This window comes from Canis aureus, chromosome 11 (assembly GCF_053574225.1).
Source record: "Canis aureus isolate CA01 chromosome 11, VMU_Caureus_v.1.0, whole genome shotgun sequence".
Taxonomy (NCBI): Eukaryota; Metazoa; Chordata; class Mammalia; order Carnivora; family Canidae; genus Canis; species Canis aureus.
In genome coordinates, this window is record NC_135621.1 from 7,776,212 (window position 1) to 7,793,309 (window position 17,098).

General features: G+C 31.7%; 1 protein-coding gene and 1 long non-coding RNA gene across 14 annotated transcripts in view; one reads left to right on the forward strand and one right to left on the reverse strand.

The window, feature by feature from the left end:
- USP15 (ubiquitin specific peptidase 15) overlaps positions 1 to 17,098 on the forward strand; it is a 122,215-nt gene that overhangs the window by 74,003 nt on the left and 31,114 nt on the right. For 4 of the 10 annotated variants that reach the window (XR_013388722.1, XR_013388723.1, XM_077913630.1 and 1 more), the window contains one exon: positions 5,928 to 6,072. Coding sequence is in view for 5 of the 10 variants with exons in the window: in XM_077913630.1 (XP_077769756.1) it covers positions 5,928 to 6,072 (145 nt within the window). In the remaining 5 variants the exon portion in view is untranslated. Of the gene's footprint in view, positions 1 to 5,486; positions 5,693 to 5,927; positions 6,073 to 10,478; positions 10,579 to 17,098 lie in introns of those variants that run through there. The other 6 variants (XR_013388725.1, XR_013388724.1, XM_077913634.1 and 3 more) reach the window with 5 other exon arrangements.
- The window catches only part of LOC144323315 (uncharacterized), a 74,660-nt gene continuing 67,399 nt past the window's right edge, over positions 9,838 to 17,098 (reverse strand). The window contains exons 2-5 of one of the 4 annotated variants that reach the window (XR_013388731.1): positions 15,690 to 15,771; positions 14,328 to 14,479; positions 11,542 to 11,603; positions 9,838 to 10,630 (exon numbers count right to left, since the gene is read on the reverse strand). This is a non-coding gene — a long non-coding RNA (uncharacterized LOC144323315). The remainder of the gene's footprint in view (positions 10,631 to 11,541; positions 11,604 to 14,327; positions 14,480 to 15,689; positions 15,772 to 17,098) is intronic. The other 3 variants (XR_013388728.1, XR_013388730.1, XR_013388729.1) reach the window with 3 other exon arrangements.

Consider the following 17,098-nt stretch of genomic DNA (forward strand, 5'->3'; position numbering starts at 1 on the left):
TATTGTGGTTGCAAAAAATCTCTTGTATCTAAAACTTAGAATAAAAGTCTTAATGCATTAAAATTGATTTTTTTTAAATTACTGACCAGTTCTTCTAGGAGTAACTTTACAAGAAAGCACAGTTATAAACTTCTTGATTTAATACATAAGATATTAATTCACTAAAAGAGAAATAAAGTAGTTTCAGAATTTTACTTTTTAAACACTAATTATTGAAAATATATATAGAAGTCTGTTAGAACTCAATTTTTTAGGACGAGTATAAATTTCAGATGTCATTTGGGAACTAGACATAAAATCACCTACAATATGTAGTGTTTTTAAAAAATATGTATCAGTGATTCTCACCTGGAAAGCATACATCAATTTTTACATTTATCAAGAAGGCAATCATTTTTTCTTTAAAACAGTCAGAGAAGTAATTCCTTTGCCCCATCATGAATAATATTCAGTATCTTTGAATTTATGAAAGTTACACGAAAGTGTATGCTATCTTGCCATAAGAAAAAAGGTTAAAAATCACTTGGGCATCTCTATTACAGTCTGATGTGGGCTTATTACCTTGAAAATTGTCATGGCTTTTTATTTTATAGAAAAGGATAAAATGAAAGCTTTTATTACTTGTGATTAGTCCAAATTATGGGAAGAACCTTAATCTAAAGACAATTACCCTGTTGCTATTTCTTGAATGTATACATTACATTGTGGTTTATTTTTTTTAGGTTAACTGTATGTAGTTAAATATTTGCACTTCTTGTCCAGTTCATAAGTGGCATCTGATTCCCCAAAGAGTAAATTTGAAAAAGCGAAGGCTATTTGTGAAATAATTTTTAAAGTAACATCATTAATTGAATTTATAGGTTTAATTAATCTTCCCTTAAAATTCATATCTGGGGTGGGGAGAGGGCTTGACAAAGTTATTTTAATATACATCTAGATTATAAATATATAAGACTAACTGAAATAATTTTTGGAAAGGAAAATGAAAAAGTATTCATCCTACTAAATATCGCAATCTGTTGTAAAGATTTAAGAGTTCAAACAGCATAGTAGTGACCCAAGAATACATCTACAGATTAGTGAAATAGAAAAGACAGTCCAGAAACAGCCATTTATACAAAAGAATTTAATGTGATCAGATAACATTGTTGACTAATGGAGAATGAAAAGATTATCCAGGAAACGATCGGAAAATTGGATCACTATTGAGAATTTCTCTTTAAAATTTTATATTATATTGACTTTTTAATTGTTAGGCATATAAAAATTAAAAGGCGAATAAATTGAAAAAAATACTTGCCACAAATCACAAATAGATAAATACTTAATATATCAATGTCCTAAAGATCAGTGAGAAATTTTCTAAAGCAAGTAGAAAAATGAGTAAATGATACAGCTGACAATAAAAGCAAAATAATTAAATATATAAACATTTTAAATACTCAAATTCACAACTAACTAGAGATGGGTAAATTAAAACCATAAAAAAACTCCACTTCTCTCCACTTCAATGTCACTGGGAAATATTAAGTAACAATACTTACTCTTGCAAGGATTTCATTTGAGTGGTTGGAGTATTAGTCCAACTCTTCTAGAAAAGAATTTGCCATATGTATCAAGAAGATTTAAAACATTAATTTTCTTATTTTAGTAATTTATAAAAGAACATGTATACCGTAATTACATTATAGTGTAACAGTGAAATATTAAAGACACTACGAATATCCAAAATTGCATTGTAGTATATTCTTTTCTATTTAAAAATGTATGTCCCCAGGCAAAAAAGTGAAAGGAAATACTCCTATAATCTGGTTTGTATTTTATATGGTATCTTTTGATTAAATTCATCAAAAATAATTTTTTCATAAGAGATAAAATACTCTTGTGTTTCTACCAATTGCAGATGCTCCCACATTTACTATAAAGAATTCAGTTCCAGGTATAACAATGTATTTATAGTTATTCTTTGGAGAGATTTTTTTTTTAACATTGTATGTAGACTGTATTGAACATAGACTGTATTTTGACCTCTTGACTGGAGTCTTCACATTAGTATATGTGGTCTGGTGTGTTTCTGTTTTTGTCTAGTAAAAATATCATGGTATGATCAGATCTTAAAACCTCTGACTGCAAAAGATACTGAGAGGAATTGGAATATTTTCTTAAATTTGAAGTATGTTTAATGATTCTACTTCTATGGCTGGATTATATTTTTAGCTATTTATGTTTATTTTAGGCACTAAAATAGTCCTTTCATATTAGGAAATTTTTTATAGGAAATGGCTACTGAAGTACCACCATGGATAAAAGTAAAGCTTTAAAAGTAAAGCTTACCTTTCTTAGGCACAAAATTTAAACATTTGTAAAATAGAAAGTTTTTTTTTACTTGAATTTGAATTAATATTTTAATTATTTTGAATTTGAATTAATTTGAGTTTGAATTAATACAATAATAATTAGATTATTTCTCATAAAATTTATTTTTTTCGTTCAACTTGTACAAATAAGTAGGAGCTTAAGACTTCGTATGGAAATCACATAGTTTCTTTAACTGAAAGTATGTAAAGTGGATAGTAACAATTTTTAAATTAAGTGCATTTTTGAAACTTCATGTTACGTGGAATTTTTCTACAATTACCAAAGTATATGCTAAAATAAGGTTATAACTTACAAGTTTATATGAAGTTGCCAACAAATTCAAGACTTGAATTAAACTGATACATTGGTAAAATAAAAAGTTCTCAGTTCTAGAAATAAGGATATTAGTCATAAAGATAGTAACACAAAGTATACTTAGAACTATTTCATATAAATTTAATAAAGTTTTTATTAAAGACTAATATTATGAAGAATCAGTTGTTTGCCTTGATGTAGTAATTTTACCTGCTAGTCTATACAGTATTTGTTTTTGCCTCAATTGTAATTTAAATTCATTTTTAATATGTGCCAATTTCTTTCTTTCTGTGCATTTTTCTGTCTTGGCTATGTTTGCTTTGATATAACACTGCCTTTAAAAAATCTTTTTAATGTATGTATTGTCACAAATCTTGGCATTCCACATCAGAGCACATTTCTATTTTTATGTTAATTCATTTAAAGCTCTTTTATTTGAAATGGAAATGATCCCTGTAAGAGATTAAACTGTAAAAAAGCCTGCCAGAGCTAGCCAACCATATGGCTCTTTACAAATTACTTGCTGAAAGCGTCATTCATTAACTGCGAAATGAACATAATCATAGTTACAAAGATTGAATTATAGATTTATAATACTTATAATGTCAAATGTAAGTGCTAATTGAAAAGACAATCTGAAATGTCTATAGAAGGATAAGGGCTCACTTTTACCAAAAAATAAGTTACGTTTTTCAATGTATCTTCATTTAGAGTGATAGATTTATATATAATACAGAATTAATGTAGTATAATACTAAAATTCTCATTAGGATTACAGTCAGACTTCTTTATTTTTGCAAAATAGCACAGCCATAGAGGATAAGGACTAGGAAAAAAGTAGTCATAGATCTAGGTTTCCATGTACTTTGTTGAAGCCTTCAAGAACTGCTGGTTTGGGTATTTTCCATTACTTACTTTAATATTTGATTTAGGAAGCACATTATGTGGGTTGTAAGTGGCCAATCAATGTAGTATTAAAATATTTTATCAGTTTTCATTATTATCATTGAACATCTAGACTGAGTCTTTGGGCAAGGCTTATGCTTTGTCACTTAAACTGAAATGTAGATATCCTTTAAGATTAAAATTTTAAAAGACAAACGGCTTTGGCAAGGAAGTTTTTGTTGATTTCTCAGTAAATAAATATTCCTATCCCGGCAAATTCCATCCTTTTCCCACTAAGAAAGAGGAGACCTTCCAGCATCCATTTATTTGTGTTACTTGTGGCAGAGACAGATTACCTGAATATATACCTAAAGAATAAGCATGTAAATGTGCTTTTTTAGTCTTTTCACTTGTGTGTGTGTGCGTGTGTATGTGTGTCTAGGCATGAGCATGTATTTGAGCATGCTTTCCCTGTGTATTCTCTCAAATTTTATTTCAATTTTATATCCGGGATATGTGTGGGGTTTTTTTGAACATGTAGAATGTGTAGAAAATATAGACCTTTCATTTTTGTATGTAGAGACTTTGATTTTTAGCACTTCTTACAGGAATAAAGGATAAACAGCATTTAGCTATTTGTTACATGTCCTCAAGGTTAAGATTCAAGAATCTAGTTATTTTTTTTAAGAATCTAGTTATTAATCACTGAGTGAACATATATTGAATTGCTAATAAGTGTCTTCTTGCACTTTATTAGTTACTGGGAATATAAAATATGAATCATAAAGTTAGTGATATGCCAAAACAAAAGATGCTGAATTCTATTTTTTATTTTATACTTCTTTTTTTTTTAAGACAAGTAAATATAGTGAAAAGTCTGGAAATTCTTGAATTGATCAAGATTGCATTTCTTTGGACTCTCCTGTTTTTCATTTCTTTTCTTTTTTTAAGTATCAGGATGTTTTGCTTTTTTGAGTCTGGAAACTGGTCTTTTTTTGAGGGGGGAGTATGTTCTTAAAAGTGTAAAAATATTAGTAGGTTAGCATTGTGTGTGTAGTTCGAGTTGAGGTAGCTTTGTTTTACCTGCGTAGCTTGTTGGGGGATATGTGTGTGTGTGTTTACTAAAGGCTTTGTTACAACAGGCAGTAAGCAGTTCACTTAAACTGTTATAAAGGGAAAGTCTAGAAGCTACAATAGAAAGTATTGGAAATTAAAAGTAAAAATTACTTTTAAAAAAGAATACCAGGAATAAATTGTAGCCAGTTGAAATTATCAGGGTTACTGATTCATCATGTTTATTTATAACATTATATTCTTTTATTTGAATCATGATTTGATTTTAAGTTTGACCTTGATTCTCGTTCAGGTTTTTTCTAATGAATTTAAAAAAGGAAAAAAAAATGGTGACTTTTTTTTTTTTTTTGGTGACTTTTTTTTTGTTTCGAAATGGTATGCTTTTGAATTATATCTGAAGTGTCCATTGTAAATATTTTATAAGATAACCTATTAAAAATGAAGGGAGAATCCATCCTTTTCCACAAAATTATTTTTTTATCACATGTAAAAAGAAAGTGGGACAATTTAACTTACTGATTGACTTTACATCTTTCTAAAATTACTCCGATTCTCTAAGGCTGAAGATTATATAGCTTTTTTTAAGATTAATATTTATTATGCTGATAGTCCAAATTATCCTAAGGTTATATTCATCTAGGGTAAATAAACTACATTATTGTAACAAACTAAAAGAAGGAAAGGGCAAATACTGGAGTGTATTGCTTAGAATCATTTCATTTTTGCAGCCCTGATAACTCCAGACTTTTTTCTGCATTTGAATACTAGATTTTGCTGGTCTAGCGTGGAAACTATAAATAGAATCTTCAATGCATCAGACCAGTGATGTCACAGAGGCCTTGGAAATCTCTGTTCTTACCTGTACCTAAAGTACAACTCCTCCCGTTTCTACTGTTCTTGTTGCATTACAGTAGCAGGATGTGAACGGGACATAAATGAGATGATTTATTGCTGCGGGTGGTGTTTAAAATCTGAATGTCTTAAATTTGATGGAGCAATGAAGAATGGAGCAAGCTGTGGAGTTGCTCCAGCTAATCAAGGGTAGAAAGATATAATAGTGGTTTGTATTGGTTGGTGTGGCATATGTATGCAGTGATTTTGCTAAATGGATAAGCAGTATCTTAATTAAAGGGGCTATTTTAATTTAGGTTTATGTCTTTAAAAGTACAAGTTAATTTTTTAAATAAAGTTTAATGACTGACCACCTATCTCAAATAGGTTTGAAGTACTCTGTTCATAGAACTGTATTGTAATAATTAGCTGCATTATGAAAAATATTCTTTGTTTTCTTCCAGTGTGAAAAACTCAAATTATTGTCTCCCATCATATACTGCTTATAAGAACTATGATTATTCAGAACCTGGCAGAAACAATGAACAGCCAGGCCTCTGTGGCCTAAGTAACTTGGGAAATACGTGTTTCATGAACTCAGCTATTCAGGTAGGTCTTTCCAAAGTGAAACTCCTATGTTTCATGGAAATCAGCAATAAAAGAAAAGTAGAGTTTTACATATCAGAACATGAGTATTATATATGTTTTGAGAGTTTATATTTTCATGGAAGATGTAAACATGCATGTTTGATTCATTCATTCTAGTGCTAATAGAATATCATTATCATGTTCCTCAATTAGGCAGCATATGATTGATTACCACATGGTAGAAGATTAACTATCATGTCACACAAAAACATAATTTCAAACAGAAAACCTAGGCTCTCTGAAAAGAAAAAGAAACCAAGTGAGATCTCTCCTTTATATTTTCAGTAGAAGTGTCATGTTTTTTTTGGACATTGATCGGAATGTTAGAGAATAAATCTTTTATGGTCATTGGTTTTCTAACTCTAAATAAATTTATTTTATCTTCTTTTTTAACCCTAGTGAGAAATTAAGATTTTTTTTTAATTGAGAAAATTTTATAAACTTCCTTTTTGCATACATATTTTAACAATTCACTTTCTCTTTAAGATCTTTTTAATTTGGGGATATAATTGATCACTGCCCCTTTTTTCCCTTTCTTTCTCCATGGAGCTTCCCTTTTCTTTCTACTCTATCTATACCCTCTTCTAGCTTGTTGAATATGTCTTTGATTGACTTTGAAGTAATGAGATCTGTATTTTTTTTTAATATCACTGTCACTATTTATAAAATTAGAGATGGTTATTTCATTTCCCTTTTATAAATAAAATTCTGCATTTCAGAAAGCCCAAAATAATGATATACTATTTTTGATATTTCAGTTTTAACCTTTTTTTGTTGTTGTTTTGGTCCTTTTGTTTTGGAGGGTTTTTGATTTTTTGCAAATTCTAAAATATTACTTTTAAATCTGTAATTTTCTGTTCTTTATTCATATTTTAATACTGAGTTTCCTATGCCCAGGAGGCATCTTCCAAAGATAATAGATTAAATACAGAGTATGCCTTAATTAAGGACATTATAACAAGTCTTTTTTCACTATCTAAGAATAGTATTGGACTCTTCACCATCCAAGATTCTAAGTAATTCCTTTTGCACAAGGCATTAATCTCTTTGTCTCCTAAATTAACCATTGTCTTTACAGTATTCTTGGAAAATCAGAATTTGTCATAATTGTCTAGACCAGGAATTGGCAATCTTTTAAAAATGGGGACATAATTACTTAATTTCTGATTTCTTGGTTTAGAGTTGAGCCACTCAGAAAATAGTCTTTCCACTTAAGCAGATACAGTATAGGGTTGATAAACTCTTCTTTAAAACTTTAATCACACTAGTGTTACTTATGCTTTAATATGAATTATTTTATTTAAAATTATTTTTTTCTAGGATCCTAGTGCAGGTTAAATAAACATTTAAATTTTTAATCTTTATTTTTCTGGGAGAAGAGAAAAGGAACTCCTCTGAGAAGAGCAAGCCAAAACATATTATTACTCTGCCAACTATTTAGATAATAAGCTGTGTGAGTGCTGAGCTTTCAGAGATAGGAACAGGCCAAACAATTGTAATTTTATTTGGATGTCTGTTGGACTATTCTATCTAACCACTGAAAATCATCTTTAGTACCATCTCTGGAAAATGTTTTATATAAATGGTTACGTTATAGCAGAAAACTGTCTTCTTGTATCATCAAGTCATATTAATTTTTAGATAACTCCTATCTTGACACTGCCAAAATTATTTTGGTTCTAGACACTTGATAAAGCTTGAGAAGTTTTTACTTTTTAATCTAAAATCAATCTTGGTACTTTCTTATAAGGATTAAGAAAATAACAACATAGGCATTAAAGATTTGAGTCTGTCAGAAAGAACAGGAGTTAGTGTTCATGCTAATCATTCAGAAGTGGCTCTGGCTTTCACTCAAACTGAATTCCTTCTGAGGGATTATTATGTTCTAGTTTCCTATGCCTCTGATACAGTCTTACTTAGTGTTTTGTCTCCAGATGGTTAACTATAATTTCTTTAAAATGAGTATTAAAATTAAATCTTCTAATCATTTACTTGAGCTAGATTTGGCGTTTGTTGAACTTTCTTATATATGTTTAAGGTATCAGAAACTTCATTCTATTAGTTTTTGCCTCACTTGAAATCAGTGTTAGTACAATAAATTGGTAGATCTAATGCTGACCCTCTCAATATATATCACCTTCACATATTTCATTTCAACTGAAATTAGAGCCATGAGGGTGAGGTTTGTTAGTGTGATAGTTTGTTACTTTCTGGTAATAATCATAAAGTAAGAAAAATTTTTGATGAAAATTCAGGGATGTTTAAATTTTAAGCACTGGATAATATTTCATGTCTGTGTCTTGGCTGGAGACTATACTTTCTGTAAAATAAAACTCTCCTTTCAGTTTGGGCAAGAGAAAAAAAAATGAGTTTTTATTTTTGCTACTTCTTTTCATTCTAATCCACAATTAGAAAAGCTAATACTTCAGTTTTATTTTCTTAAAGCTTCTATGATTTTTGATTGATTTAGATGTTCACCCTCAAGCTGAAAACTCACCATTAAAGGGAATACAAAATTATGTCGGTAGCCTTTATCTCTGTTTTATGAACATGCATGTAAGTTGTAGGCCCACAGATGAAAGGGGTTAAAATATAACTAATAGACTAGATTTTTTTAAGTAAGTTTTTTAGATAGTTTCCTCAATTATCCTTTTTTTTTTCAAGTTTCCTTATAACTTCTGTGAAATTGAAGACAATTCGTGAAATTCAGAAAACATTATAGTATTTCTACTGATAATTTGAATTTCAGTGTAATTTCTTATATTCAATAATCCTAAAAAATACATAGATATTTTAGCACCTCAGGCAGTATGATTATTGATATAGCTAAAAAAAATATGTGAAAAGCATACCTCTTTTTTTGTATATGAGAATGGATTATGCTTACTAACCCATCAAGAGCCTTGAGGTAAAGAAATCTTTTGATTGCTTATGATTAAAAACCAAGTGGCACCAAGCTGGTTGTGTATTAATGTTATTATTTAATTATATTTATATGCAAGATTTTCTCAGTAATGGTATGAATATTACATATTTTTGAGATTAGTACTGCCTTATGATTTTATCAAGTTATTATTGAATATGAAACATAAGGTACTTCTGTACATAGATCCTGACCTCATGAAGATTATAGTTTAGATACTGTGATTTTCATATTTTTGCCTTTTAATATGAAAGACTTTTTAAAAAATTATTACTATGAAAAGTTTAATTTTATCCTCAATATTTAACAGATGTAGTGAAGTTGCTTTGGTTGGATAAAGGGTTTAAAGTCCCATCTGCTTTCTCTTACTTTCCTTAATGGCCCCAGAAGCATTCTCATGGGATCCCAGGACTCTAAGGAACAGTCTGAAAACTATAGTATAGCAAGAAGAAAGAAAAGAACACATTAAAAATTAATAACACAGGGCAGCCCGGGTGGCTCAGCGGTTTAGCACCGCCTTCCGCCAAGGTTGTGATCCTGGAGACCCAGGATCGAGTCCCACATCGGGCTCCCTGCATGGAGCCTGCTTCTCCCTCTGCTTGTGTTTCTCCCTCTCTCTCTCTCAGTGTGTCTCTCATGAATAAATAAATAAAATCTTTTAAAAAAATTAGTAACACAGGTTATGAAGTTATACTGCCTGGATTAAAAGCATGTCTCTCTTATTTATTAACTATGTTACCCTATATAAGTTATTTCCACAATTCATTTTTCTCATCAGACGAGGAAAATAATAGGACCTGTATCTTAGGAATTTCATGGGGATTAAATGAGTCAAACAATATAAATATAGAACTCTTAGGATAATGACTAGCATTAGCACATCATAAATGAATAGGCAGTAGATTGATATTTTGTCTTTTTTTGTATTTGTTTTGTTTCAATTCAAGGAGCTAAGCAGAGTAACTGGAAAGAGTCTACTTTTGATAATCCTTGTATTTTTTATCCTTTCCTACAAGTCTCCTTTCACTTGGATTGAACCTAGTGAATGAAGAAGGAATTAATTGTATTTTTAATTCTTTTTCACGTAGTATTGCAGTAACGGTATTTAGCATCTCCATTTTTTAACTGGTTAGTTTAACTCTCCCTAGGCAAAGTAGTAGGCAAGGAATATAATAATGTAGAACTGTATGTGCAAATTCAGTCTTTGGAAAATTCAAAATTCTTGATTTCACGTTATCCCTGGCCTCAGCCTCCTGCATAGTTATGATTGCAGGCATACACCATGGTCTAGTGGTAAAAATAAGTTAACAAAATAGTTTTCTAATGCCCTAAATTTTTGAGAGAATGTCTAGTTTTAAAATTTTGCATTATTGGAGGTAATTTTAATTAGCATCAGTTCAGTAGATTGAGGAGCACTCCAACCCTTGTCTTTTTCATTGTCAAGGCCTAGGAGGCTCATGATTGGCTTCCTGGAAGAAGCAACTCTGCAGATGGATTTGAAGCAAGGGAGTGATATGGTCTTTTCCACTGGAAAGCAGCATGGCGTAAGATGGTTGTTTTCAAACTCTTTACTTGGAAGTACTAGGGCTTCTTACTCTAGGAAGTCATAGAAAAAGAATGAAAGTAATGAAGAGTCTGTTGATTATTCCTGTCATTAGGTGTAAAATCAGTTGGGATTCCAAGCATTTTTAAAGTCAACTTTTTTTATGATCTGTTGGATTAGGAAAAAAATCTATTCAGTAAATTCAGAAGAATGGCTTAAAACTTTTTAAAAAAAACTTAAAAGTGAATAATACTACACAGAAATAACATTTTTTTGGAAGAAATTAGATTCTTATATTGTAAAACAGTGGAAAAGTCATTACTGAAGCAGTTATTTCTATGTTGTACTTTATAGCTTTGCATATGATTAAATATAATGCTGTTTTATTGTCATCCTGAGACATTCTCTTTGCATTTATTGGAACACTAGTTCTTAGAAGTCCAGATTAACATGAAGCTAATTTTATTCAAATTAACCAAATTTGTAGTCAATGAATGAAAATAGCTTTCGTCAAAAAAAAAAAATCATTTAACCCCTGACACATAAGAATTTTACAGTTAAAGATCTTAAATGACTTCTGATAAACTGAGAATATAGCTAATAGTTCAAATACTTCTTCTTATGGCAGACTTCTTAAAAATTATTATGACATAGAATATTGTATTAGTTTCATGTGTACCATATAGTGATTTGATACTCTTTGTACATTACAAAATGATCACCATGATAGATGTCGTCTTATTCTGTCACCATACAAAGTTATTACAAAATTATTAACCATATTCTCTATGCTTGTACTTTACATCTAATCCAGGAAATTAAACTCACTTTGATTTCCTCCCATATTATGTGCCAAAAATTGCATGGCACTATCATCAAAAATATGTTTAATCATCTGTTAAATGACAACTGAATTGGGTCTTCTTTCCATTTTGATAAAAGTAAAGAAATGGAAATGACATACCTGTGTTAGAACCATTCACTTTCTCAACACGATACCAATGTTTTTACTTTTCTCTTTGAACTCTAGAGTAAGAGAGAAGTATTCCTTCTTTTAGAAAGAAGGAGGGGCTGGGAAAGGAGAACCAGAATTCTCAGGCATATTATTTCGGGGAAGAGTATAAATAGAGTTCTCTAAGAACATAGTTTTCATTACTGGGGGAGAAAAGGTATCTCTAAAAGCATGACTTGTACCTGAGTAACTTTGCTAATAGCGATTTCTTGTCATGAAAACATGCCTTTCTTAACTTTAGATACTGAAGGGGAATAATCTTGTCTGTCCTTCACATTTTCTGAACATATAATTTCTCTAGGTTTAATGACTCTATTTCTGAATTAGTATAGACTTAAATGTTTATCTGCCCCTAATTCTGTAATAGGGAATGATATGAGTATAGATTAGATAGAGATACAGGGATTATTTCAAGGAGTTAGTTGTAGGAATGCCTGGGTGCTCAGCGATAAAGCATCTGCCTTTGGCTCAGCTCATGATCCCGGGTCCTGGGATCGAGTCCCTGCATGGAACCTGCTTCTCCCTCTGCCTCTGCCTCTTCCTCTCTCTCTCTGTTTCTCATGAATAAATAAAATCTTTAAAAAAAAAAAAAAAAAAGAGGAGTTAGTTGTATATAATTACACTTGACAGAATTGTTTTTATATTACTCTGGCTGGTCAAAACCCATTTACATATACTCATTAGATTGGATTACTTACAGTGATCACGAATCTTATAACAGCAGTTAACATAATTAGGCCAAAATATCTTGTATTGATTTTTTTTTAAGATTTTTTTTTTTTTAATTTTAAGTAATCTCTACACCCAACAAGGGTCTCAAACTCATAGTCCCAAAATCAAGAGTCACATGTTCCACCCACTGAGCCAGCCAGGATCCCCTCTTGTATTGATTTTAATAATTGTTGAAAGGATGTTCATTTGTAATTAAAGGAAAATGTAAGAAATGTCAGTCTGTAGTTTATAATGATAGCTACAAATTTGCTCTGCTCAAAAAAAAAAAAAAAAAAACTTGGAAAGTGGTTCCAAATTTACTTTTATCCTCTAAAAATTAAAATTTATTTTCTTGATGTCAAACTGTTTTCTAAGATCTATTTCTTCCTTTATTAAATATATACTAATATCATTCAGTACTTTATAATTAGAAGATTCTAAAATGTGTTAGGCTCGTATTTCAAATTATAAATTGCTTTACTGAATAGTATCACGAGGAAATAGGGGATATTATACTGATAGAAGCTTTAAAAAAAGGAAAGGCACACTAAATCCCTCTTAAAGGCTTGTTTTGTCTTTTATCTATGTGTTTTAATGTATACATTTAAATTCTGGTCAACTGAGGCTGTGCTGTATTTATTACTAAAAAGTTCCTAATCTATTGAACTTTTTTCTTTTAATGTCATTTACCTTAAAATCCCCTTTCTAGGGCAGCCCCGGTGGCTCAGCAGTTTAGTGCCACTTTCAGCCCGGGGTGTGATCCTGGAGTCCCAGGATCGAGTCCCATGTCGGGCTCCTTGCATGGAGCCTGCTTCTCCCTCTGCCTGTGTCTCTGCCTTTCTCTCTCTCCCTGTGTCTCTCATGAATAAATAAATAAAATAAAATCTTAAAAAAAAAATCCCCTTTCTATTTTGGTTTGTGAGTAGAAACAGTTTGTAATTATGCTTATTGCTCATGCACATCTTCATTAATGTTCTCCTTTGCAAATAATTGCTTTAGTTCAATATTCTTTTAATATTATATTTATGGAAACTAATTGCTAAGTATTATCAGTCAGATCTTACAGTGATTTGTAAACTATGCTCTACTGGGTAGGGAGAAGGTCAGTGAGTTGGTACCGAAAACCATTGCTTAATTAATAATATTTAAAATAAATTACTAATTCTTATAAACTCATATTAAAAAATTAACAGCCTGGTAATAAACCTGCAGCCTCTGAGAACAATAGTACCTTTCTTTCATAGTGAAGGTTTTTCATATCATTGCCACATTTTTAATTTCCTCTTCACAGAGGTCTGTCATTTAGGGCATAAGATACCTTTATTTCACTGATGAGAAAATTAAGGCAGGGAAAGTTTAAGTGACTTGTCATTCACCAGGACAAGTTAATAAAAGAGTTAAAACTATGGTACTATTCAAAACATTCTGAGATAATACATCCTTTAAAATTATGCTAATCAACTTGTAAGAAATGCATAAAAATGTTTTATTGTGGTCAAATATACATAAAATTTACTATTTTAATCATTATTAATTGTACAGTTCAGTGGCATTAAGTATATACAGATTTACATTACTGGTTGCATTTACAACCATTAAAAATTTTTTATGTTTATGTCAAAGATATGTCCCCCTTAATACAAGATGGAACTCCTTTTGGAATTACGTTCCTTTTCCTTAATATCACCAATAGATATTTCTCTTGCTTTGATGATGGAGTTGATTTTCAAAAGCGTGAAGTTATTCAGAGCATTATCCTCAGAATACTATAGGCAGTCAAGCTAGATAATTTTTTTAATCAAATATACTTATGAAGTCTGTTCATTTACTCAGCACATAGTTATTGAGGGCCTAAGTTCCTTTCACTTATAGGCAATAATAATTCTAGTATTGTGAACAAAACAGTATATGTTTCCTCAGAGCATAGTCTAGTAGAGAAGATAAACATTAAGTAAATCATGATAAGTATGATAAAGAGGAAAAATGGAGTGCTGTGAGTAAATAATAAGAACTTGGAGAGTACCTACCTTATATTGGGTGTCAAACTCTCCAGAGGTAACATAGAGCTATAACCAGAGAATAGTATGAGTTAGGCAGGTGAGAGTTGAAGTTAGATGGAGCAACAACATGTGCAGTTCTTCTAGGTCAGGCATGTTTGAGGAACCAACAGGTGAGTAACCTATGGAATAATATTTGAAGGGGAGTGGTATAAAATGAGTCTGAAGAATTAGGAAAAAGCCAGATCATGTAGGGGGAGTTTGGATTTTAATGTACTACTAAGGCATTAAAGATTCCAGGCTACAATAATTTCATCTGTTTTATTGCATTTATCTCCTAACTGATTTATTTGCTTAAACTCTTAATGGGTATGGCCCATACTCCAAAGAGCAGCGAGAGCTTTCCCGTTCAAAGCTAAGGCTTTGAATATTCTCTTTGTCTGTAATATTACATGCCTTCTCATTTCACTCAACAAAAGCTTAAGTCCTTAAAACAGAATGGAGATAAGGCCCTATATGGTCTAGTCCCATGCTGTCTTATTTCCTACCATTTTCCTCCATGTTTCCTTTTCCATCCTTACTATAAGCTCTGGCCTTGTTCATGCCAAGAATGTTCTTGCCTCAGGATCTCTGTACTTAGAATTTCCTATACCTGGAATTTCTTCCTCCGAATATTTGTATCCTTGTTCTCTCTCTTCCTTTAGGTTTGGTCAGAAACCAAACCTAAATGGGTCATCACAAAATCACATATCTGACCATATTGGTCAGAACCTTGCCCACTCCAGCCCCATTTATCTGTCTGCAACCCCCCCCCCCCACCTCTCTCTCACATATGCTCTATGAATATCAGGGCTTTCTTTTAGTCACTGCGCTAGCCCTATTACTTAGAACAGTGTTTGACATGTAGAAGGCACTCAAATTAATGAAAAGTAAAGGAAATCACATTTTAGTTTATGGCTTGGGGTAACAAGAATAATATGAGTTAATTTTAGGCATGTTCAGTTTGTGGTACCTGTGAAACATCCAAATTAGATACATCATTTGTAGATGGATATTCTAATACGGAATACAGACCAAAGGCTTAGGTTAGTAATAGAAATATGGCTGCTTGTAGATGATAATTAAAATCAGGGATGATTGCATCTAAATGAGGGCATCTATGAAAAAAAGTTCCAGGACTAAGCCTTACAGGACAACATTCAAATGGAGGAAAGACACTACTATTGCAACAGGAGAAAAAATTATTTGCAAATAGTTTCTAGATTTTGTGATGACCCATTATCCTAAAACTACGAGACCAGGTTATTTGCTAAGAATTAAAGAATAAGATTGACAGTATTGAGATCTCTTTTGAGGCTGGAGATCAATTCAGAATGGTAGAAATTTATTCACCTGAAATTTTCTCTAGCAATGTTCAGCTACAGTGGTACAAAGAATCGATAACTGGATGTATATAGGAAGTAATTGGGTTCATCTAGGGTTAAAAGAGAAAAAGACAAAGGAATTAAGAGCTACTATCCTAATCTTGTTTTTATTGGGCTACTTTATTTAGCTAATCCAACATATATCCATTGAGTCTCTACTGTGTGCCAAGCATTTTTCTAACCATTGGTAAAAGCATTGGAAAGGACAAGCCTATGTCTAGAAGTTCATGATGTAGTGAACGAAAAAAAAGTAGAAATAAGTATGATACAGTATGTGATAGGATAGAAAGCATGATCAGTCAAATGTTGTGGAGGCAAACAAAAGAGAGCCCTTTGGAAATAAGTGAGGCTTTTGCAAGGAGGTGACTTTTGAGTCAGGCCTCAATTTTGTTTGGTGTAGAATACATTATTCATAACAACTTACGTTTTGTTCATTTGGTCATAAACCAGAAGTACAAATATAACATCGTAGCTCAAACTTGTTCCACCTTTTTCCACCACAGAAATCCTTACATTAGAAATCTATTTTACCATGGCAAAAAACACATTGTTTATACATAAACACATATTGGCACCCCCTGTATGCTAGATACTGATGCTTTTTCATATGTGTGCCAGCTCTAAAAGAGAAGTAAAATATTTTAATTAATGACAATATCAAGAGAACAAACATATCACCTCCTAAAGTAATTATATCAAAGATGATGTTCATTTGAATTTGAAGAGTTTACTGGAAAATCATGGCTTTATAAACCATGTCATATATATAATTAAAAATTAAAAGTGTCTCTGGCCTTCATTTAGAGAGCTTTTGCTTTTTTTTATTTTTTATTTTTTTTATTTATGATAGTCAGAGAGAGAGAGAGAGGCAGAGACACAGGCAGAGGGAGAAGCAGGCTCCATGCACCCGGAGCCCGACGTGGGATTCGATCCCAGGACTCCAGGATCACGCCCTGGGCCAAAGGCAGGCGCCAAACCGCTGCACCACCCAGGGATCCCGCTTTTGCTTTGAATACAAACTGAATCATTGACATACATACTGGTATATATTCATTATGTATATATGAATGAATATATATTTTTATAGATTTATTGTGTAAATGACGTATATTGAGTGATTCTTCAGTAGTAGAATTGAGTGATTCTTCAGTAGTTGCCCAGGGCCTTTCTAAGTATTACGTACTTTGACAGAAAAAGCTTTCAGTAACTTTTTAGGGCAGCCCGGATGGCTCAGCGGTTTAGTGCCACCTTCAGCCCAGGGTGTGATCCTGGACACCTGGGATCGAGTCCCACGTCGGGCTCCCTGTATGGAGCCTGCTTCTCCCTCTGCCTGTGTCTCTGCCTCTCTTTTTCTCTCTCTTTCTGTGTCTCATGAAT